Below are 23,086 nucleotides of genomic sequence, written 5' to 3'. Positions count from 1 at the left end.
AAAGAACACTGGTTTGCAAGCAGAAAGCCAATCTGGCCTCTGCTCTGCTATGGACTTGCTCTGCAATCTCTTGCAAGCCCCTTCCCTTCTCGGGGCCCATCTCCCATTGCACAAAGGAGAGAACATGATGCTCTTCCAGCTAGGGCATCCCAGAATCCTCTTGGGTTAGGCCAACCATTGAACCCAGGTGAAGAATTCTTCCCAGCCTGGTTTTCCTCTGCTGGACAAAGGGCCCCAGGATGAATTCCTGAGGCATGGGCTAGAGCTAGCTTCACAGGCCTTGGCGCCATGGCCCAAGTCACACATATACACATACTAGTTAAACTGTTGCCAATGGCAAGGATCTGTGAGAAGGCTCCCTGCCTGGCTTCCTCATAAACACATAGCTGTAGTCCAATGGGGCTAAGGACTTGCATTCAAACAAACACCCAGCCCTTTAAGCTATGAGCTTCCTTGCTGGGTCATTTCTAAAGCCCACAGCGAGGGTGTGACACCCAGGGCTCAGTGCTTTCTGGATAAACATCACACTTCCTCTACAACCCTAAGAACCACAGAAGGATCACAGCCAGAAAACCTCACACTTCGACTATAAGCTACAGCCATATGACAGTTCCACACTCTTGAAACTTTGAGAAGTACTATGTTAAACCCCTACTTCTGTGACACCCCTACTTCTGTGACACCCCACTCCCCCAATACTTAGGAGTCCCATCTATGTGGCTCTAGTAGGTCAGTCAAAGATGTGAAGCTAGACCCTGGCACTGGTGGCTCACACCTGAAATCGTAGCTACTCAGGAGGCTGAGATCTAACAATCACCATTCAAACCCAGCCTGGGCAGGAAAGTTTGTGAAACACTTACCTCCAATTAACCACCAAAAAGCCAGAAGTAGAGCTGTGGCTCAAATAGTAGAGCACTGGCCTTGAGCAAAAATGCCCAGGGACAATGCCCAGGCTCTGAGTTCAAAACCCAAGACTGACACCAATTTTTTTTTTTTAAGTGAAGCTAAATCCCAGTTCTTCCACTCACTGGCTGAGCAACTTGAACTTCAGTTTCTTCCTGTGCAAAATAGGGTATTAAACTGCCGATTAAATAAGAAAGCCCAGGGCAATGTGGTACAGCTACTTGGGAGGCTACTGAAGAAGGATTATCTGAACCCTAGTTCAGTACCAGCCTAAGCAATGTGTAAAGGCACACCTCAAAAAAAATTAAGCAAACTAGGAGCCAGTAGCTCACACCTGTGAGCTGAGATCTAAGGCTGAGATCTAAGGATCAAAGCCAGCTGGCAGGAAAGTCTGTGAAATTCTTATCTCTGTCCACCTGAAAACCAGAAGTGGACTGTGGCTTAAATGGTATAGCATCAGCCTTGAGCAAAACAGCTCAGGGACAGCGCTAGGCCCTAGGACCAGCACAAAAGAAAAATAAAAAAATTTTTTTAAAAAAAGATACGCTGCATGTCACCTGTCAACATGTCTTAAATTAATTCACTTTTGCTTTCTTTGGGGGTGCTATTTACTTTTAGGGGTAGTACTTTCACAAAGGCAAGGTAAGGGAAAGACTGACACAACAATCTGAATACACTACAGGACTGAGTGGTATAATATACACACAGGAACTTAAAGTCTGATCTTAGAAATTTCATTTTTTTAATTTTTAGTTATTTGATTGCTGTTGGTATAATAAATCTGTGGATAAGGGAAGACAATGTGCTAGGGCCCAGCAAATTTCTAGAATTTCCATCCATGGCTAGTTTCAGGAACTTTAGCCTTTCCCTCACATGCTTTTCTCCACTGAAGTTAAAAACCTCCGCTCAAATTGCAGTCACCAATGTCTCACTTTACCAGCTGCTTCTGGCCCCACAGTTAAGATGGTAGGTTTTATGTGTATTTTACCATAATAAAGGGTGAACAAGAGCAAAAGGACCAGCTTGAATACTATAATTCTCAGTGACAGTATTAGCATTGTGCCATCCAGCCAAAAGCAGCTAATAGCTGTTGTACATCTTTACACCCAACTCCAACCTTCCTTCCTTCTGTTTCGATGGAATATCTCATCTACCACTGAAATCTAGCATCTGCTTAGAAATCACTGGCTCAGAAAAACACCACGCTCTCAGCTCCCCATCTACTACCCACTACCATCACTGCCAGGTGGGAGGGAGCTTGCACCCCAACCCAAATACCCCTGTGGGGCTACAGCATCGATCCAGGGAGACACACACACACACACACACACACACACACACACACACACACACACAATCAGATCAGGAAAAATACTCCATTAGAGATAAAGTCAGCTTCAATTCCTTCCAAATGAAATTGACTTATTTCCTGCTCTCCAAAAAGGAACACCTGCTTCATGCAATACGCAACCCACAGAATCCAAGAAAACCAGTTTTGCATCAATTTCTCCCCCGATAAAATGCCATTTGGCTAAGATTTACAAGAGCACTGCCCCCCCCCAATAGATTGCCCTAAGAAATCTTTTACCAAGACATATACTTTCAACATGCATCCAAAAGAACTACTACTTTACCTCTAAGAATTTTAAAGAGCACTTAGAAAACCATTTGTTTGAAACAGCCTTACTGCTGAATGAAGATGTGACTTTCAGTTACTCATCCTTCTCCTTCCCATCCCTCATCATCACTTTCCCACAGTGCTGGCCAGTCAGGATCTCCCCAGGGATAACATCTGCTTCAGGAACTGGACTTCAAATCCTGGGCTGCCGGGATGAGCTAAATCTTGAGCAAATTCTGCCTATGTGTTCAGAGCTAACGGTGACAGCCTGAGCTAAGTTGAACTTCAAAAACTTCCACTGGGATGGAATTAAATAAACAGTGTAGAAGTCACACTCTAATGTTGAAGGTCTTGTAACATTTAAGACAAAATGTTGTTGATAAATCCAAATTATCCAAGTAATTCTTTCTAATAGGTTAAGGAGAAACAAACAGTGTACACTTGAGAATTAAGTGGGGGGTGGGGGGTATGCGGAGAGAAGCAAGTGTTTTAGAGACAGAGGACAGAAGGAGCCATGGTAGCACAAGCCTGTAAGCCAGACCGGCACTGGGGAGGTGAGGGCAGGAAGATGGTAAGTTTGAGGCCAGTCTGGGCTACACAGCAGGGCCCTATCTGAGAAGGGAGAATAGAATGAGCAAACATCCACCCAAGATTTCTGGTTTTGAATTTTTTGTTCTGTGGTATCAAATTGCCTTTGAGCACAGCTCTTCTTGGCAGAGTCACCACAAAATACCCCAAAAATCACAATCCCCAGGACAAAAATACCCTGGAAAAAAAAAAAATCATGCCAAGGCCAATTACAGTTTCCTGGGGTTTGAGTAAGTACATGGTTGTGAGGGACTGTCAATCCAGCCAAGAACACAATCTCTACAGGACAAATTTCCACCTAGTCAATAGCAATCCTACAGGCAGACAAAGACCCTAGCACGGAGACAGGAGCAACCTGACTGGGATATATCAATTAAAAAATTTATTAGTCATAGAAAAAAGAAATCTGATTCCTCACTCAATTCTTATTATGTTCCCTGTAAAACAATACGCTTACAGAAAATTTCTTTCTCATGAACAGAAAAATCATTTCACTTTTGGTCCAAGATATGTTGGGGTTTTTTTTTTTCCTTCTTCTTCTTCTTCAGATGACAGATGGATGCAGCCGAATCTACGAACGCGTGTACTTGCCCCAAATGTGCAACATAAATACAGAAGCGATGAACAGGAGACTCATAACCAAAACTGGAACGGGGCCACTAGAAATAAGAAGACAAGGCATGCATGCTTTAGTAATAAGGTATTATTAGAGCTCACACTCAGGCTCATCCCGGGGCAAAGTGAGGACACTGCGGGGGGGGGGGCGGGGGGGAGAGGGTTCAGATGTATCCAGGGGCATTATTTACATGGTCTAAAAATATTTCCAAAGCTATTGTGACTGGCTAGAAAGCATGATGATGGCACTTCAGTTGGACTCACTCTCGGTGAAACACACCAAACAATATATAATGAAATACTCAGATGTCCTGGGGAAAAAAAAATCACCTCTAACAAAGACAGATTCCCCCACTGAATTACAATGTGTTAGATATACAATGAGTATCACATTATATGACTGATGAAATGGTTTTAAACATATGATGCCATATGATCTACACAACGAATTCATGAGACAAGTATTAATTTCATCAGATACACAAAGAAAATGGAGAAATACAGGAACTATTATTACTTGCCTAAAACACACAAGAGGGACTGGGAGAGATTTGAACTCAGGTTTTCTGGTTCCATTGTGACTACCTCAAGGTCCTGTCTTCAAGACACAAACATTCTAGGCACCATGCACCAAATCTGAGTTATTGCTATGTATCCAATGTAGGAAATACACAGATTTTACTCATCTGCACTTCCCTTATGTCAAATGTTCTCCCAATTGCACATTAATGGATGGGTTTCTTAAACGGAAAGCTCCCTCAATTTACACAAGCTGTGAAGTTTACTTCAGAAGCTGCCTCTTTAACTCTTCCTGCACCCCCCAGATATAACCGAGGAGCAGAGAGAAGGGAAGAAAAGGAAAGCCCACAGAAGAGGAATCATCATAATCACCACACAGAGGCAGGAACCCCAAGAGGCAGCCGAGTGACAGTGACCACAACTGGACCAGAGTGGTACAGAGATCACAGCCTCCACCACCCTCCTCTGTGCTTCCTAAACATGAACAAGTGAGGGAGCAAACAAAAGTTAAAAGACCCAGGAAGAGACGACATCACATTGCACTCCATCTTACTCCCTCACTACAAGATACTGTGAAAACCTCAACCAGAGCACAAAACTGAGAGTAGATCCAGGGACTCAGTATTCTCAACCCTGTCACTGAAGCCCCATTCCTTGCCTACCTCAAGCCTCAGCCTTCCGCTTGTAAAGTAGGATTCATCATAGTACCTATCTTATAGCATTGCTGGGATGTTAACACATAAATGAATACTCAAAATGTAGGTTTACAATACCTCTCAAAGAAGTGCTAGCTATCAACCTGATGGAGAAAAATGAAGCTCCAAGACATTGTTTGCCTTTTCCCAGACATGGATTTATAGGCAGAAATTCCCCACTCTGTCCTCTTGCCAAAAACCCTTATCTCTGCAATGGTGAGAATATGTTTGATTCAGCCTTAACCACTTCCTGGGAGGCCTAGATGTACACAGCAAGTCTGGTTATTTATTCAAAAGCAAGAAGCCCATGGCAGGCATGAACCAGACACAGGCAGAGAAGAACACCTTTGCCCACCTTCTGGAGAGGGTTTAAAACAAGTCCCCCAGGTCCCAACAGAACAAAGGGATTCCCACTACCTCTGAAGTGGTCAGGAAAATCACCTTTAACCAAGATGGGAAGGAAGACTCACATCCCCACCCGCAATGAGTACTTCCCAAACACACTCAAGTCTCCAGGATCACAGTAACAAAGTCAACCAAATCTCCAGGACTCTAAGGAAGCCTTCGTAAACTACACCTGCAATGCAGGTCATGGTGCTGGTGAGATGAATTCAACTCCTCTTCCTATAAGCAGCACAATGCAAGTGCAGGGACCTTCCCAGTCTTGTGTCCACCTGTCTTTGAGCACATCACTCTGTCTGTCTCACCTGAGCCTCCCCTGTAAACTGATTCTCATACCTAGCAGGTCTCTGGACAGATCGGAGTAGAATCAGATACACAGCTTCTGTGCCCAGCATCAAGCGCCCCTCATGACCTCTGCTACTACAATCCCTGTCCTGGCATAGGGTTTAGTCACAATGTTCTGGAGCCTCTGAGCCTGGGAGAGACCTGCACTACTGGAGTGGCCACAGCACCAAAAACCCTGACAAGTGAGGCAGGCAAGCATGGGATGGGGGCTCCTGGATGCCCGCCTCCCTCACACACTGACTTCTGGAAAGCGCCAGGTTCACACCCAGATTCACAAACACCAACACACATAAGGAGGCCAGGGAACTTTTGGTGACACGGCCTAATGGGAAAACCTGCATTAGGCTGTAATCACATCAGCCCGTGCCTCCAGGAGAGCTGTGAAAAATCACCCGATTCCTATTCAAATTGTTCCTCCTTTTTCTCAGTGTGGGGCAGGAACACCAAATGAAGAGCAATCTCATCTCATTAAGTGGGTTTTCCCTCCAGTTCTCTCTGCTGCCATCACTTACGGTGACAGGGCGACAGGCAGAGCCTCCATGTCTCTCACTCACGCCACGCACAGACGTCATTTCAGGGCCTAACCTGTCTTAACAGCTGACAAATGGCCAGGTGACACCCGGCCTGCCTGGTACAAAGGAAGCCACTATGGATCACAAATGTCATCAAAGCCAGCGCCTTGTGGCTGAGGCACCACACTCTGCAACCCTGGATGCGTACACGGGTTCTGCTCCCAAGACTTACACTTTGAGCCCAGGGGAATCCTCTGTGTAGAATCGCCACATCCCTCCAGTTCCTGCTGAGGTTGTGCGGCCTGCGCTCCTTGTCCCACAGCTGGCATTTTTCCTGAAATAAAAGAATGCATTACCAAGGGACTTTCCTTGGAGCTCCTTTTAACATTATAGCATAGGCTACCATTGTACCTTTAAAGAATCAATAAGGAGCTAGGTGCCAGTGGCTTTCGCCTGTAAGTCTAACTGCCCAGGTGGCTGCGATCTGAGGACTGTGGTTTGAAGCAAAAGCTGGAAGTGAGGCTGTGGTTCATGTGGCAGAGCAAAAGCCTTAAGCAGAAAAGCTCAAGCCCTGGTTCGAACCTCAGGTACTGGCACCAAAAGGGGGGTGGGGTAGGAGGAGGAGAAAGAATCAATAAGGAGAAAAAATGTCTTGTGGAATTACTGCTATGATACCAACAACTATGAACTTAGTACCTACCATGTCATATGACAGTGTATACATCCCTAAGAAACAGCTACTATTTCCTGCTCTTTAAATGAGGATAATTTAGAAAGGTCAAGAAAACTGTCCTTTGGGTATTGGGGTTTGAAGGCAGGACCTGATGCTTGCCAGGCAGAGGCTCTACCATGCAAGCCTTACCCCTAACCCTTTTGCTTTAGTTACTTTTCAGACAGTCTTCTGCCCAGAACCAGCAGCCCTGGACCCACAATCTTCCTACCTGTACCTCCCACACAGCTGACATTACAGCTGGTACTTTCCACTCATTTGTTAAGATGAGAGTCTTACTAACTTGTTGCTAGGGTACCTCAATCCATGATCCTTCTACTTCTGCCCTCCCCCCCCCCCCCAAGTAGCTGGAATTACATGCATGCCACTACATCTGGTTGAGCAAAGTCTCTCAGTTTCTCCTCACACATATTTTTTGTGAATCCAAGTAAGAAACCCTCGTGTTAAAAAGATCTTGAATCCATATAATTTGATTTAAAATTACTAGACTTATTGCAGAAGAGACAAAAGCACTAAGTTTTAATTATATGCCAGCCCCCCAAATGGAGTGTATATTAAAAAGGACTTTGTGAAGGAAGCTTTACTATTTTGATGAAATGACTATACATCTTGGACAGAGTGGCAGATGTGAAAAGCAGCAGGAAACATCCAGATAGAATTTGTCCCCAGCAAAGGGGTGGAGGCTCAGCTCAGATGAGGCCTGTGATGCAGGCAGCCCAGGCCAACAGAAGCACTGCTCCCAGGTCTAGCCTGAGGTGACTTCTTCCTCTTGGCTGGGAGCCCCATTCAGCAGCTACTCTCCTGTGCAGTAGTACCCTAGTACTGCCTCTCACCCAGCCCCATGCTAGGGCGTTCCAACATGGCGGAAGTGGTAAGTGTGAGTTGAAAGGCCTCTTCTTCAGCCCATTCATCTCCCCAGGTGAGGAGAAAGAAAAAGGAGAGGAAAAAGCTTGTCTCAGTATCCCCTCCCTTAGAAATTCCACTTATGGTGCGGGATGCTGATTCTGGATGGTGTGCAAAGGGAAGAATGCACAGGAAGGAAATGCAACTGAAGAACCCACCCCTGCCACCCCTTTCCTCCCAATTCTAGTCCTAATGCCCTTCTCAGCCCCCATGGCCTTTATGCCACCCTTTACATGCAAACGGGCTGTCTACAGCCCAAGGAGCTTGCCCTGTCTGCTGCATGAGAGGAAGAGCAGAGTCCTCGGTCCAGCAGGAAGAGCTGCGTTCATCATAGAACTCTGAAAGCAATCAATATCAATGATTTGGGCCTACTGTATCATAGCATTACGTATCAGACACTAGGCATTAATTATGGACTACATGGTAGGCTGCTCCAGGGGCACACACTGAAAATAGTAAACATATGCAGGAATTTACAGATGAAGGCATACACTTAGAAAAGCGTTCACATGCTTTAATCTACAGGGCAGGTCCCTGGATGTTCCTCCTCGTTCATAAAAGGGAACCCTCACTGGAAGATAAACCCAATGTGGGCCACGTACTCACCACTACTACATCTTGCAAATCCAATTCCTGTCTTCAAAGCTGGGGTGACAGGAGCCCCAGCAGAATGAACACGGAAGATTCCATTTTTCTGCTAGCACATGTGTGTTCAGGAGCTGCCTGAACATCACTGAATGTACTCAAAACACTGTCCATTCTCTCACTGGGAAGCTAAGGAAAGCCCACTTCACGCTCTTCAATTTCTACTTGGGATCCATTTGGCCCTCACTAACCAGTGTGTAACTGCCTTCTTCTAAGACCTTAACAAACTGATTTTTATATCTGTTTACATCCTTTGCTAAACACCATTACCTGCTTCTGTTCCTGGCATAAACCAAGCTCAAGGACTTCTCTTGTTTCTTTCAGCTCTCCACTCAGATACAGCCCATCCAGCACACCCTGAACAAAAACAGCCATCCCCACCACACTCTGAACCCCTACCCAGCTTTACTTCTTTTCATAGCCTTTACTGCCTAAAACTATGTTGTTTTATTTATGAACTCCTACACTGCAGTAGAGTTCACCGAAAAAGAACAAGCCCTGCCAATTTTGGTCATGCACATAGTCTCCAAGCTAAAACAGTGTTTGTTTGCCATGCCGCAGAGTTTTAATAATTATTCGATGACTATCTTAATGTCCTTGATTCCTACTAATTCCGGTTGACCACTGTACAGTACTTCATAATTTTACTGTTTCTGATGTATTATTGTTCCTTTTCATTTGCACAGCAACACTATATGAAGCATTGTGAGGATTCCAACCCTGGCTTTGACCTTAAGTCCTGTACTGCTTCTCCCCCAAGATACGATTAATCCTGTGACTTTATTCACGAAGAATGCAAATCTACAAGCTATATAACCTAAAGCATTATTATTACCCACGAGCCTCAACTTTCTTCTAAAATCTTAGAGTGGATTCGCTCTTAAACCCACACTTAAATCACAAAATAATACTTAGCCAGCACCAAACTTCTAAAAGAGAATATTGTAGGGTCCCTCAAGATATCCATTCATACTGTCTAATTACACTGGCCCTGCCACAGTTAACCCTGTAAGAGCCATTCCGCTCTGGAATTTAAAATATCCATCCATCCACCTCACATGTTCATTCATTACATACAAAGGACCTCTGAAATCCAAGGCAGTAACAAAACAGAACACTCTAAGCTCACAGATTTTAAACCACTTCCCTTAAATACCTAGAGGACATGATACTATCAGTTAGAATGATCTTACCATTTCTGAGTTCTACTACAATTTCCTTCTCTGTTTCACCAATGTTCAAACCACCCAGTTTTAGGTTAGCTATTGTAAAACACCTCATCCCTCTTCACCGTCTGTTTTTGTGTTGTCATTACTGGGTTTGGGAAGTTTGGTGCATTTACACTTTAGTCAATGCCTCCTGCCCAGCTTTTGGCTAGTTAATTGGAAATGTTGTCTTGTGGGCTTTTCTGCCCAGGCTGGCCTCAAATCGTTATCCTCTGGATCTCAGCCTCCTGAGTGTGTTCCAGGAGTGTGACCCCAACTCATGGTATACTTGTCGTCTCTACAGGAACTGGGGTGAAAGGGGGTGCACAGGACCTCTGGACAGGAATATAAAGGCAAAGCTCAGCTCCTGGATCACCAACCTACTGACATCTGCTTGAACGGATCAGGGTTGGCTGTCCCAGATCCTTGTCTAGTTTAACTTTCCTTCCTAAAGAGTGGGACAGGTAAATGAGCAACGGAGACGAAAATGAAGCCTTCAACTCCCAAATGCCCTTCGACTTCTCCCCTGGCCCACGTCAGCCCGGGCTCGTTGCGCCCCGGGGAGCCTGAACGTCCCGGGAGTCTTTTCAAGCCCTGGGATCTCCTCCCCGGGCCCAGCCATCTCTCGGACCCCATCTCTGCGGGTCCACGCCCAAATGGGCCAACTGGAGCCTCACCTCTGCCGGACAGTCGATCCCGCGGCTCGGGCGGCCACCGCTTTGCTGGGAGATCGCCCCGAGGAGCCCACGTTCGTGCCGCTGGGGGTCGGGCCCGGCTGTGGGGGAAGACAAGCGGAAAGACCGTGAGATCCCCGAGGGCGGCTGGGGAGACAAGGGAACCCTGGAGGGAGGATGGGACGTCGGGCAGGGGTCAGCGCGCCTGGGGAAAGCAGGGAACCGGGACGGAGGCTGGAGCTGCGTACCATGCTGGAAGCTGGAGGACTGCTGAGGGTAAGAAGCGGACCGCAGGGAAAGCAGCAGCGGCTATTGCGGACCGCAGGGAAGGCCGCCGAGCACTCAGAGGATCTGCAAGAGGAAAGACAAACTCAGGCCCCGCCCCCAGGCCTGCTGGCAGGGTCCTCGCTGGCTCCAAGGACGCCTTGGCTGCCTTAGGATATGCCTTATACAAATTCTGCCGAAGGCAGCTTGCCTAGAGACTGAATGTGAAGTAAATCCCTTTTAAATACTTTTCTTGGGCTATATTCTGCGTCAAAGGACCCATTCCCTCCCATAAAGAAGCTATAACCAAAGTCTGATGAGACACTTTACCCGGCAGTTGCTAGGCGCCCACAGCTTTACGCTGACGTGGCCTCACGGAGGTGTACGAGGCGGGGCGGAGTCGTCCCTCAATGGCCAGCTATGGGCAGAGGGCGGGGCTTACGGAAGCCCCCTCGGGGTTCAGGACGCAGGCGTGGCTCTCCGGCTATGGCGGAGAAGCGGGACCCAAACCCGGACCTGTGTCCTGGCCCGTCGGTGCTGTTCCTGCACCCGGACCTGGGTGTGGGTGGCGCCGAGCGGCTGGTGCTGGACGCGGCGTTGGCGCTGCAGTCGCGCGGCTGTAGCGTCAAGATCTGGACGGCGCACTACGACCCGGGCCACTGCTTCGCCGAGAGTCGGGGGCTGCCGGTACACTGCGCCGGGGACTGGCTGCCCCGCGGGCTGGGCCCGGGCGGCCGAGGCGCCGCGGTATGCGCTTACGTGCGCATGGTCTTCCTGGCCCTCTACGTGCTGTTCCTCGCCGACGAGGAGTTCGACGTGGTGGTGTGCGACCAGGTGAGGCGGCCTCGGGGTCTCGGGGGGACCCGAGCTGCGGTCCGGCGATCGGAACGGACCTGCGAGTGCACCGGGAGGGAGACGCCGGCAACTTCAGCCCGCACCCAGAAAGGTTACACATCGCCGCCGGGCGCCGGTAGCTCACTCCTGTAATCCTCACTACTCCCAAGGCTGAGAGCTGAGGATCACGGTTCGAAGCCAGCCTGGGCAGGGAAAATGCCGGTTATCTCCAATCAATGACTAGAAAGCTGGAAGTGGAGCTGTGGCTCAAGGGGTAGAGTACCAGCCTTGAGCAGAAAACCCCAGGGATAGCACCCAGGCCCTGAGGTCAAGCCCCAAGACCCGCACGCGGGCACACATAAACACACACATACAATTTTTTTTAAGGATAACATGTAAAAGAAATTGTAAGTTTGTAAAATTGACGTGATGATCCAAAACAAAGTAAAAATAATTAAGGTGGCCTTTCTGTAACTCTGCCTTGAAAGTTCCTGCCCTGGCAATATTGTTACTGGAATCTGTAGCTCATTTAGTTCCTTAGAAGGAGAAAGCTCCTACAGCTGCACCGTTGTCCACTGGTAGCCATGTGGCTACTGAGCACTTGAAATATGCCAGTCTGAACTGAGGTATGCATGTTTGAAAGTATAGATTATAAACTAGAATTGAAAGACTTAATGTGAAAAAGAAAAGCATCTCAGTGTTAGTATTACCTTTTAAAACCATAGTATATTTGTTTTTCCTCAAGTTTAATGTTACTGGGTATTTATTTTATCCTAGAGGAAACCACATGCTTTGAAGCTTTGCACACATCCTGCACCTGTCTACCAGTCTTGGATACACCAGTCATTAGACAGGGCATGGATGAGTGGCTCACAATGCTGAATCAGACATTCCCCAGAGAAACCCATAGACTGGGTGGCTTTCCTGGCGGGTGTCTGTGCCTTTGGTTTGGTTATGATTGAGTTGTCCAGTCACTTACCTGCCATTGGCTTTGCTTTGGCTAGGTGTCTGCCTGTATCCCAGTGTTCAAGCTGGCCAGACGCCGGAAAAAGATCCTGTTCTACTGTCACTTTCCAGATCTGCTTCTCACCAGGAGAGATTCCTTTCTGAAAAGGCTATACAGAGCCCCAATTGACTGGCTAGAGGAGTACACCACTGGCATGGCGGACTGTATCTTAGTCAACAGCCAGTTCACAGCTGCTATTTTTAAGGAAACCTTCAAGTCCCTGTCTCATATTAACCCTCATGTGCTCTACCCATCTCTGAATGTCACCAGCTTTGACTCCACTGTTCCTGAAAAACTTGATGACCTAGTCCCTGAAGGGAAAAAATTCCTTTTCCTCTCCATCAACAGATATGAGAGGAAGAAAAATCTGACTTTGGCACTGGAGGCGCTAGTACAGCTGCGAAGGCGATTGACCTCACAGGACTGGGAGAGGGTTCATCTGATCATGGCAGGTGGTTATGATGAGAGAGTCCTAGAGAATGTGGAGCACTATCAGGAATTAAAGAAAATAGTCCAGCAGTCTGACCTTGACCAGCACGTGACCTTCTTGCGCTCTTTCTCAGATAAGCAGAAAATCTCACTCCTCTGTGGCTGCACGTGTGTGCTTTACACACCCAGCAATGAGCACTTTGGCATTGTCCCTCTGGAGGCCATGTATATGCAGTGCCCGGTCATTGCTGTCAACTCAGGTGGACCCTTGGAGTCCATCATCCACAACGTTACAGGATTTTTGTGTGAGCCTGACCCAGTACACTTCTCAGAAGCAATAGAAAAGTTCATCCATGAACCATCCTTAAAAGTCACAATGGGCCTGGCTGGAAGGGCCAGGGTAAAGGAGAAGTTTTCCTCTGAGGCGTTTACGGAACAGCTCTACCAGTATGTCACCAAACTGCTGGTATAATCAAGATTCTCTTAAAGCCTCTATACTATATTCATTACTATCATTTTAAGGATTGTAAAAACACTTTTGAGACCAAAAAGGAACCTAGAATCCAGTACAAAGGGTTTTTGTTATTGTTTTTAATAAAGTTGAGTCTTGAATGTGATACGCCTTCCTGGATACCTCCACCTCCATTTTTAAGAAAACATTCCAAGTCTTACCACTGTTAGAAAAATGGTAGAATTCCACCTTCCGCAGAATATTTTCATTGTATCTTTTGGATTATTGTTGCTCTGCATATAAGTATTTAATTATATTGTGCCTTAAGTGGTTTTCTTGTTTTAAGCATATGGTTATCAAAATTGGTTAATTTGACTTCAGAGCATGAGAACAGACAGCTGTGATTCCTAGACTTTGTCCATGAATCCTTGCTAGACCCCCCTCCTGGGTGATAGCAAGAATGCAGTGTTGTTTGCAGAGATGATGTGTTATATTTTTACATTCTGAGACGTGACAAAATGTGTTCAGCATAGTAATAGATAATAAACGACTACGTTTTAGCCTCCTTGATTTCTTTTGATGCTACTTAAATAAGATAACCATCCTGGCATCAAAAAAACTGGTGAACTTCTCCAGACATGATGAGCATATTATTACATATGTGGTGTGCATTACATTCATCACTTTGCCATTACTGTGACAAGACATGACGTAATTAGCTTGAAAGGAAAGAAGGTTCCTTTTGGCTCACGGTTTAAAAGGCTTCAGTCCTTGGTTGTGTAGCGGTGCTGTTTGGGCCTGTGGTGGCTCCATGCATCATGGCAGGAGAGCCTGTGATGTGGAGGACACCCCACCTCATGGCTTCCAGGAAGCAAAGACAGGAGAGAGCCAGGATTCCAATATCCCCTTCAAGGGCATGCAGCTAGTCATCTTGACTTCCTTCCATGAGGCTCCACCTAAAGGTTCTCCCGCCTCTGAATAGCAGCATTAGCTGGAGACTAGGTTTTCAAAACATAGGCCTTCGGGGACATTTAAAATGTAAGTTGTAGACCAAGTCTAGTAATATATGCCTGTACCTCCAGCTTGGGATGGACAGAGGGGAATCATGGTTTGAGGCCAACATAGGCAAAAAGACCCCATCTCAACAAATAAGCAAAATGTCCTGGCACACCTTTGTTCTCAGCTTCTCAGGAAACCATACATAAAATTACCATGGGCTAATAAGTACAGCCCAAGGCAAAAATGTAAAATCTTAGGTGAAAAGTAACAAGCAAAAGGCTGAGGACCTGGCTCAAATGGTAGAGCACCCAAGTAGCAAGTGAGACATCTAAACTACAGTGTAAACTATCTTGTTTAGGACCTGGTTCTTTCTGGTTTGGGGGCGGGGGGGTCGTGGGGCTTGAACTCTGGGCCTGGGCACTGCTCCTGAGCTCTTCAGCTCAAGGCTAGTAGTGCTCTACCACTTGAGCTACAATGCCATTTCCGGTTTTCTGGTGGTGCGATTAGAGACTCACAGACTTTCCTGCCCAGGCTGGCTTTGAACCTTGATCCTCAGATCTCAGCCTCCTGAGTAGCTAGGATTACAGGTATGAGCCACCCATGCCCGGCTACAACCTAGTTCTTAATGTCATCTAAGCCCTTATGTCACCAGCTCTGTTAATACTCATGTTGTATTGACCAAAGTAGTAAGTATTGAGCACTTCCAGGGTCTTCCATGAATCTTGACCACTCACATCTCAAGCTCAAGTAATCTAATTTTTCTGTAGCACTCACTAGTCTTACCGTTCATTCTTTACCCAGTAGCCATATGTTCTATATTAATCATCTCCTGAGAGGCCGACAGTCAGTGTGACCTTGAAACAAGGTTTGCCCCTCAACGCCCTCACCTGTGAAGTGAGATAACTGTCTTGCTGTGTTCTCGTGGGGTGCTTACGACAGGTATCCACAATATGCTGAGTGCTTAAAAGCAACACCACACAGGATAGAAATGTTAGCTGCTTGCTGTTGCAGTTCAGGGATGTCGGTGCTCTCGTGGGTCTGTGTGACACCAGAGCAGTGTCAAGGGCTCCTTCGGGGATCAAGTTCCCCACATGCATCTGATTTGCAGGAGAATTTGGACTGGTTGGCTTTGTACCAAAATAAACCAGTACTGCAACATGAGAGTGTTGTCTAAGTTCTATGGACTTTCAGACTGAAAGCTCACTGTCCAGTAAATAGGTCTTCTGTAGTTTGTGGCTTGCTATGCAATTTGAGGAACTGCAGCCTCTCCAGTAAAACAGCTCTGACTGCAGTCGTGTTGTGATTTCACTTTGTGATAGGTCTCCATTGCTCAGCTTTTCCAAACACAAGATCTTTTGCTCATGTGACCATTTCTGTACAGATCATAGCTGCATGGGTTCATAGGCCTTTGGCTTGTCTTCATTGTCCTAAGCCCCATCCGTAACTTGTTTCTTGCAGGTCTGGAAGGGCTGCAGAGTCCTGTCTGTCTGAGCTTCCAGCTTCTGACTTGATGCACAGCTGGTTGGCAAATGCAGCTAAGGATGTATCTTTGCCTACAGGAGACGTTCATGTTCATAGCTTCCAAATCCAGCTGTGGTTTAGGAAGTGACCCGTCAGGACCACATCCACAGTAATCCTAGCACTTAGAGAACTGGCCCTCCCTGGCCACAGGGATGGGAGATGCACAGCCAACACCTCATTTAATCCTCACATCAGGTCTTGGCCTTCTCTGAGTTGCTAGGATTACAGGCATGAGCCACCAGAGCTGGGCTCCTGCCGTACTGTGTTCTCTTCATAGCATCCTTTTAGGTCATTATGAGTACCTGTACAGGTGACTGTACAGGTGAGAATCTGAGGCTTACAGCCAAGAGGTAGAGGAGCTATACGCTAGCCCCAGTCTGCCCTGCATGGGGAAGACCAACCATGTCAGTCTGCAAATCCATCCTCACCTTCCAGCCTGTCCCACATACCTGTTTCACGCTATCATCTTCTGTGTCCTGTGTCTGTGTCTTCCTTAGAGAAAATAGGGCATGGGAACATGTGAACATTGCTGCTCACTTGCAGGCTCGCACTCTCTGTGTCTCTGTGTCTGTCTGTCTGTCTGTCTGTCTGTCTCTCTCTCTCTCTCTCTGTCTCTCTCTCCTACATACACACACACCCCTCATCCAATCAGCCATTCTCTGGCCACCTCTGACAGGACAGGGCCACTAACTGTCCTGTGGCCTCCTTTTTTTTACATTCCCAGAGTCAACCAGTTAGAAGTGACTAAGTCACCTACACTAATTTACTCTTACAGAGATGCATAACAGGCCCAGACAGAGGAAGGGGCAATTGCAGCCCTCTGCTATCTTTTCTGGGAAATACCTTACCTAGGCAATGAAATCTGGAGGCTGATCTCAGAATAGTCAGAACTAGAGGCTGGAATGATGGTGAGGAGGAAGAGGTAGGAAGAAATAGGTACAAACTTACACTTGTTCCATCCCACAGATGACCATAGTGGATACTGTGTATTGTAAATTGGCTGGAAGAGGATGCATTTGTTCTCATCCCAAGGAAACAATAAAGAAATGAAATGATGGAAATGTGAAGTACCTGATTTGACTATTATACATAGGATGCACATATCAAAACCACATTGTGCCATTAAATATGCACAGTGATGTGTCAAAGACACATCTTTAAGAGGAACTAAGGGTTTGGCCATGAAAAGAGGAAGTAATGACTTAAAAAACCAAACCTACTTTACAATATTGTAGACATTGAATGGTTCCAATGAATGCTGTATTTGGGATAAATACTCTGCTCTTTATAATTATTTGCTAGTACAAATGTCTCAGAGGTAAAGTAATTGGCCTTAGACTCTAAAACTAAGTGCTTTTAAATGTAAAAGGCAAATACAACTATCTAGAAAATGAGCTATACAATTTGGGGTGGGGATAGGAGAGAGAAACTGGAAGAGAACAAAGAAAGGAGTGACATCATCCAAAAAGAAACACGCTCATTACTTATGTAACTGCAACCCTTGCACATCACCTGTATAACAGTTTAAAAAAAAAAAAAGCAAATACAGGTAGCAAAAACAAAAATCTGAACAAATACTGAGCATGTAAAAACATTGCAGAACTACCAAGTATGATGCCAAAAAGGAAAAAACATCTCAAAGAAAAACTAACTAGAAATAGTTATTTTTCAAGCCAAATGACCACATTAACTTACTTGCATTCTGCCAACTTGTAATCTCTCTACTTTCTGGGACCTAGAAACCTAACAACACTCCAGTAACGTACTACCAGATTATAGGCAGGACACACAAGCTCTCTGATGTGTTTAGCGACTGTATTAGTCCAGACTCTTGGTTGAAAGTGAGCAGAAAATCAACTTTAGGCAGAAAAGTAGATGTTTTAGGAAACTTCTGAGACTGCTCACAGAATGGAAGGAAAAGTGCAGGAGGATATTCAAAGGGAGCAAGGAACTCAAAACACTATTTCTTTATAATGTGTCACTATCTTCCATTATTGACCACTTTCTTCCTCATGACAGGAAATATAACCACTAACAGCCAAGACTTCCATCTTAGTTCTTTCACCACAGAGGAACAGATTTTATTTCAGATTTGGACAAAAAGCTCAGGGAAGGACCCTGGTAAGGCCCCACCCCTGCCCTTGGTTTAGGGGCCTTCACTTATGTTAATGAAGCAAGGCCCAGCAGCAAAGGGCTTATGTGTGGCTTTCCAGGTTCATATCAGCCTCCTAACCCTGAGCCCTCTGGCTGGGACCATGTTCCAAGATCACAGGAATCGTGGCTGGGATAGGAGAAGGAGGTGTGCCAGGAAGGAAGCAAGCCCTCTCTAAGGTGAGCTAGTCAGGTAAGCAGGTGTCCCTACAGTGCTCAGGGATGGAGACCCCCTTAAAACTTACTCCAGCGGGCCCTGGCAGACAAGCCATCCCTTCCCACATGCCTTCTGCTCGTGGCTTCCATACTAATTCTGTGGGACCTCCCTTGTGAGAGGCACTGGGGATAAATGAAACCAATAGCTTTCCATTCTCGAACAATTCCTCATTACTTTGGATTCATATTCCCAGCCCCCTGACACAGCTTTCTTTCAAAGCTTTGTAAGTATTCTGTTACCTTCCATGGGAAATATTTCTATAAAAATGTTCTGGGGGAAAAACAAGCTGTCAGATGTTTCCGGGACAAGGGTTCAATACAAGTCATACAAGTATTGCAAAGATTCCATTTTCTTCTGAGAAGGTACTAGATCAAGTAGCATGGTAGAGGTCCTAAGGAAGTGAGGATGCTTTATTTCCAGTGGCACTAAGCTATTTGAGAAAAAAATGATCAGCAATAACAGGAGACATTATTGGGAACAAATGTTAACATTTGTTGGGTTCTGACTGTGCATTTATTGTTCTGAGACTAGGTCTGTACATATCTATTCATTTAATCCTCATATCAGCTGTATATTGCTGATAGGATTTTTTAACCTGTCTGCCTTAACAGATAAGAAACCAAAGTACCAAGAGCTGTAGAAAATAGGGGCTTCAAATTCAAACCTAAGCAGTTAACTCCTAGTCTATTTACCTATCACCTTAAAGGATGTCAGAGAAGGAAAGAATACAGGCAAACTTCTCTGTATCTCTTGCAAGTCTGAAAAGCCTGGCAAAAGATCTAATTGCGGACTAGAGGGAAAACTTTCTTCCAACTAGAAACAGGCCCTGCTAGGCTGCCACAGAATTTGCTGCTGCATTGTGGCCGAGGCACTTGGGGGTAATCTGATTATCACCCGTGCAAGTGCTCCAACTCTGCTGTTGGCTCTGGTCCAGGACCCATCACTAAACACTCATCACCTCATCAATTCATCCTTCTTCAACGGATGGGAAAAAAACAACATCCAAATATTCATTGCACATCTGTGCTGGGCAGATTAGGCATTAGCAATTCAAATCTGGCTGGTTGCACTGGCCATCACTGTAAATGCGTCTGTTTGGGTACGATGCCTTGTTGTCTAGGATGGATAGATAATAAGGCAACTCGGTCTAATCTTGACGAACAATCAGCCCATCTTGCGAAGGTGACTGGCCGTGTGTGTTCTTGCCCTGGCAGCACTGGAACAATGGCCCCATAATGCACTCGCCTCAGCTGGCGATGAAGTCCCAGCCTGATTAGTAGCTGTGGCTGGTGTCAATCACACAAGGATGCACCATTGTCCTCTGGTCCCCAATACAGTTTATTTACAGGAAAACAAAGGCTTTGGGGGGCTATGGCTGCTTCCCAAAGATTGCAAAATAGATTGAGCTGTCAAGCACACAAAGTAGATGAAGATTAATGAGTTGTGGGGACAATAAATATGAAGAGATGACCATGAATATGCTAATAGGCATTATCCATATACACCGTAATTGCTACCAAAATTAAAAGGTGGCATGAAGAGGATGGGTCATGAGGTGACAGGGACATAATCTTGAATGTTTGAGACGCTCACCCCCAGATAAGACTCTCTACAGGTTTCCTTTCCCCCAATTAAGCCATCAGGAGAAATATTGTCTACCAGCTGTCTGAATAAGCCAGGGGAGTGGTGGGGACAGAAGTTGAAAAGTTACTTCAGGGAAAGGTGTGATTAGAATAAGAAAGGTTTCATCCCTAGGGATGGAGCTGATGAGGCCTGTCACTTCACACCAGGTCCCTCACCCCAGAGCCGCTGCTGTGATTGCAATTGAAAATGTTATTTAGACCATCTTTCAGGAAGGCGATTCTTCAAAGTATTCTAACACTCCTCTGAGTTGTTGTTGTTGTTTGTTTAATACACACTAGAGAAGTTGGTTTGGGACTCCCTGTGCTGGAGAAGCGTGACGTGACTGAGTCCTTCCATCCACAGGGAGCTGAAGAGCTTTTCCTCTGCTCCCCTGAGCTCGACCGAATCTACATACATCCAGTGGTTCTCCCCAGGGTTTCCCAGCCCCCACTGATTGCATGGGGATCCTTGGCCTCTCTCCAAGACTCAGATATCCATTTAGGAGCACTATCCCTGCCCCACTGGCCCAACCTCTCATCACTGAGGGCTGCCTTACCATTTCTATGCCACATCAGACATGGCACCAGAGCAAAGGTGGCTTCTCTGAGTGGCTCAGAGTGCCAATCCTGATACCTTTTAACTCCTCCAATGTTAGCAGATACTTTCTTCTCTGGAGTTCAGCCTCAAGACCTAGGTGTACATGTCAGCTTCTGCATCATTGCCGCTACATAACCAAACCACCTCAGAACTCAGCAGCTTCCCACATGCATTTCTCTTCTTCGTTTTTAATTCAGAGGCAGGCTTGGCTGCCGACCCTGGCTGCGCATCCAGGCTAGGTTCTGATTTGCTCCCTGTGAGCCATATTCCATTTGGAAAAGCAGCAGCCAGAGACACATTCATCTCATGGAAAATCCAAGAGTCACAAGCAGGCCTCAGAGGTGCACCACTTCTCCAGGCCGTGGCTCAGATGTCTTTCCACTGTCTCTGCGAGTCACTCGATGCCAGCAAGGTCACAAGACCTTCTTCCTCTGGAGAGGGACACAGGGTTGACAAAGTTCAAAGAGGGAAAAGCTACCTGCCCTAGCTGGAACTGCAAGTGCCAGCCGGCCGGCCACAGGTCAAAGACTCAATCTCCATCTTGGCATTATAAGAAGTGATGGAACCTTTAAGAAGTGGAAATTCTTCACACAACTAACTCATGGCTTCACAAAATGCATGTCAGGAAGCTGAAGCCTGTGTTGTCGGGGTGGGGGCCTCCAAGGGAAGGCAGAGAAAAGGAGAGATAAAGGGTGCGCAAATAATATTTAATGTATACATGTGACCATAGAGCTAGGTAACTCAAGCAGATGGGTGGGGTTGGAGGTGAGGGAATGATGGAAGGGGTGATATTGATCAAGATGCATTGTACTCACAAGTTGATATGTTGGTTTGAAACGTCTTACTATAACTACTTGATTTATTAATTTATTAATAAATTTATTTATTAATTATTTTGCATGTATGCTAGTCCTAGGGTTTGAACTTAGGGCTTAAGTGCTGCTGCTGAGCTTCTTTTTGCTCAATGCTAGTGGTCTATCACTTGAGCCACAGCTCCACTTATGGCTTTTTAAAAATTGTATATTGGAGATAAGAGTCTCAAGAACTTTTCTGCTCGAGCTGGTTTCAAACTGCAATCCTCACATCTCAGCTAGGATTACCGGCATGAGCTACTGGTACCCAGCTCAAGTTTATTAATTTCTCTAGGCAAAAAGAGCACCACATAGTTTTGGCAGGGAAGAAAAGTACAATCCTCCTTTTAGTGGACTTGAGAACAAGGTTTTATAGAAGATTCTAGCCACATGAGTTTCTGGGTGAGGCAGGAATGGTGGCCTTGGGACCATTGACTTCTTGAAGTACTGACATCCATCTCCAGAGTTGTTTCCCTTGCTGTCCTGACTGTTCCTTCACGTCTATGGTTGGCAAGATAAGGGGAGGCCTGAGGTCACCTTGCCTTGTGTTCTGAGGAAAGGTTGAGTCATCACTTTGAGATGCCCGGATGAAAGCAGGAATGCAGGGGCATCTGGCACACTTGCTCTCTGACAGTGACGATATGGTAGAAGAAGTAGGAGCAAGTTCACCAGGAGGAGAAAACCTTAAAGATAATCTTTTTTATTTATTTTTTTTCTTATTTATTGTCAAAGTGATGTACAGAGAGGTTACAGTTTCATACGTTAGGCCTTGGGTACATTTCTTGTACTGTTTGTTATCTCCTCCCTCATTCCCCCCTCCCCCTTCCCCCTTTCCCTCTCTCCCCATGAGTTGTTCAGTTGGTTTACTCCAAATGATTTTGCTTTTGTAGTCGTTTGTCTTTTTATCCTTTGTCTCTCAATTTTGATATTCCCTTTCACTTTCCTAGTTCTAATACCAGTATTTACAGTTCCCAATGTACTCAGATAAGATACAGTGATAGTGCAGGTATAACCACAGGAAGGGGATATAAGAGGATCATCAACAATAGAAGCTACGGTTTCACATGGCATGTTGGAAGTAATTACAACAATGATTTAACAGTCATTTCCATAACATGGAGTTCATTTCACTTAGCATTAGCTTATGCATTCATAAGGGCATAGCTATTAGGCTCTTGTGATCCTTTGCTGTGACTAGCCTAAACCTGTGCTAGTTAATCCCTAGGAGGGAGACCATAGAGTCCATGTTTCTTTGGGTCTGGCTCACTTCACTTAGTATATAGTACTAGAATTCCTAGCCAGAGCAATTAGGCAAGAAGAAAACATAAAGGGGTTCCAAATAGGAAAAGATGAAGTTAAACTTTCTGTCTTCACAGCTGACATGATCCTATACCTAAAGAACCCCACAGTCTCTACTCCCAAGCTACTAGAGCTGATCCAAAACTTTGGCAAAGTAGCAGGACAGAAAATAAGCCCTCAAAAATCAACAATCTTTCTATATGCTAATGACTCGAAGACCGAGGCTGAAGTCAGGAAAGCAACTCCTTTTGTAATAGCCTCAAAAAACATAAAATACCTAGGAATAACCTTAACCAAAGAAGTGAAAGACCTCTATGATGAGAACTTTAAAAACATGAAAAATGAAATTAAGGCAGAACTAAGGAAATGGAAAAACCTTCCATGCTCCTGGATTGGGAGGATTAGTATAATCAAAATGGCAATATTGCCAAAGGCTATCTACAAATTCAATGCAATACCCATTAATATCCCAACACCATTTTTTAATGAA

The 23,086-nt window shown here is 45.7% G+C and overlaps 2 protein-coding genes across 2 annotated transcripts; one reads left to right on the top strand and one right to left on the bottom strand.

The window, feature by feature from the left end:
* Positions 1–3,469: 3,469 nt before the first annotated feature.
* On the bottom strand, positions 3,470–10,739 carry Sec61b (SEC61 translocon subunit beta). Its single transcript, XM_048338014.1, has 4 exons — positions 10,603–10,739; positions 10,358–10,455; positions 6,430–6,531; positions 3,470–3,768 (listed from the first exon to the last, which is right to left on the bottom strand). Exons 1-4 carry the CDS (start codon positions 10,603–10,605, stop codon positions 3,681–3,683), a joined length of 291 nt encoding a protein of 96 aa, XP_048193971.1. The 5' UTR covers positions 10,606–10,739; the 3' UTR covers positions 3,470–3,680.
* A 340-nt stretch (positions 10,740–11,079) lies between these two features.
* On the top strand, positions 11,080–13,903 carry Alg2 (ALG2 alpha-1,3/1,6-mannosyltransferase). Its single transcript, XM_048338001.1, has 2 exons — positions 11,080–11,452; positions 12,457–13,903. The coding sequence occupies exons 1-2, from the start codon at positions 11,105–11,107 to the stop codon at positions 13,357–13,359; spliced, it is 1,251 nt and encodes a 416-aa protein (XP_048193958.1). The 5' UTR covers positions 11,080–11,104; the 3' UTR covers positions 13,360–13,903.
* The last annotated feature ends 9,183 nt before the right edge of the window (positions 13,904–23,086 follow it).

The sequence above is a fragment of the Perognathus longimembris genome, chromosome 1 (genome assembly GCF_023159225.1).
Source record: "Perognathus longimembris pacificus isolate PPM17 chromosome 1, ASM2315922v1, whole genome shotgun sequence".
NCBI lineage: Eukaryota > Metazoa > Chordata > Mammalia > Rodentia > Heteromyidae > Perognathus > Perognathus longimembris.
Note: the sequence above shows the minus strand (reverse complement) of the source record. Positions and strands in the feature narration are given on the sequence as shown.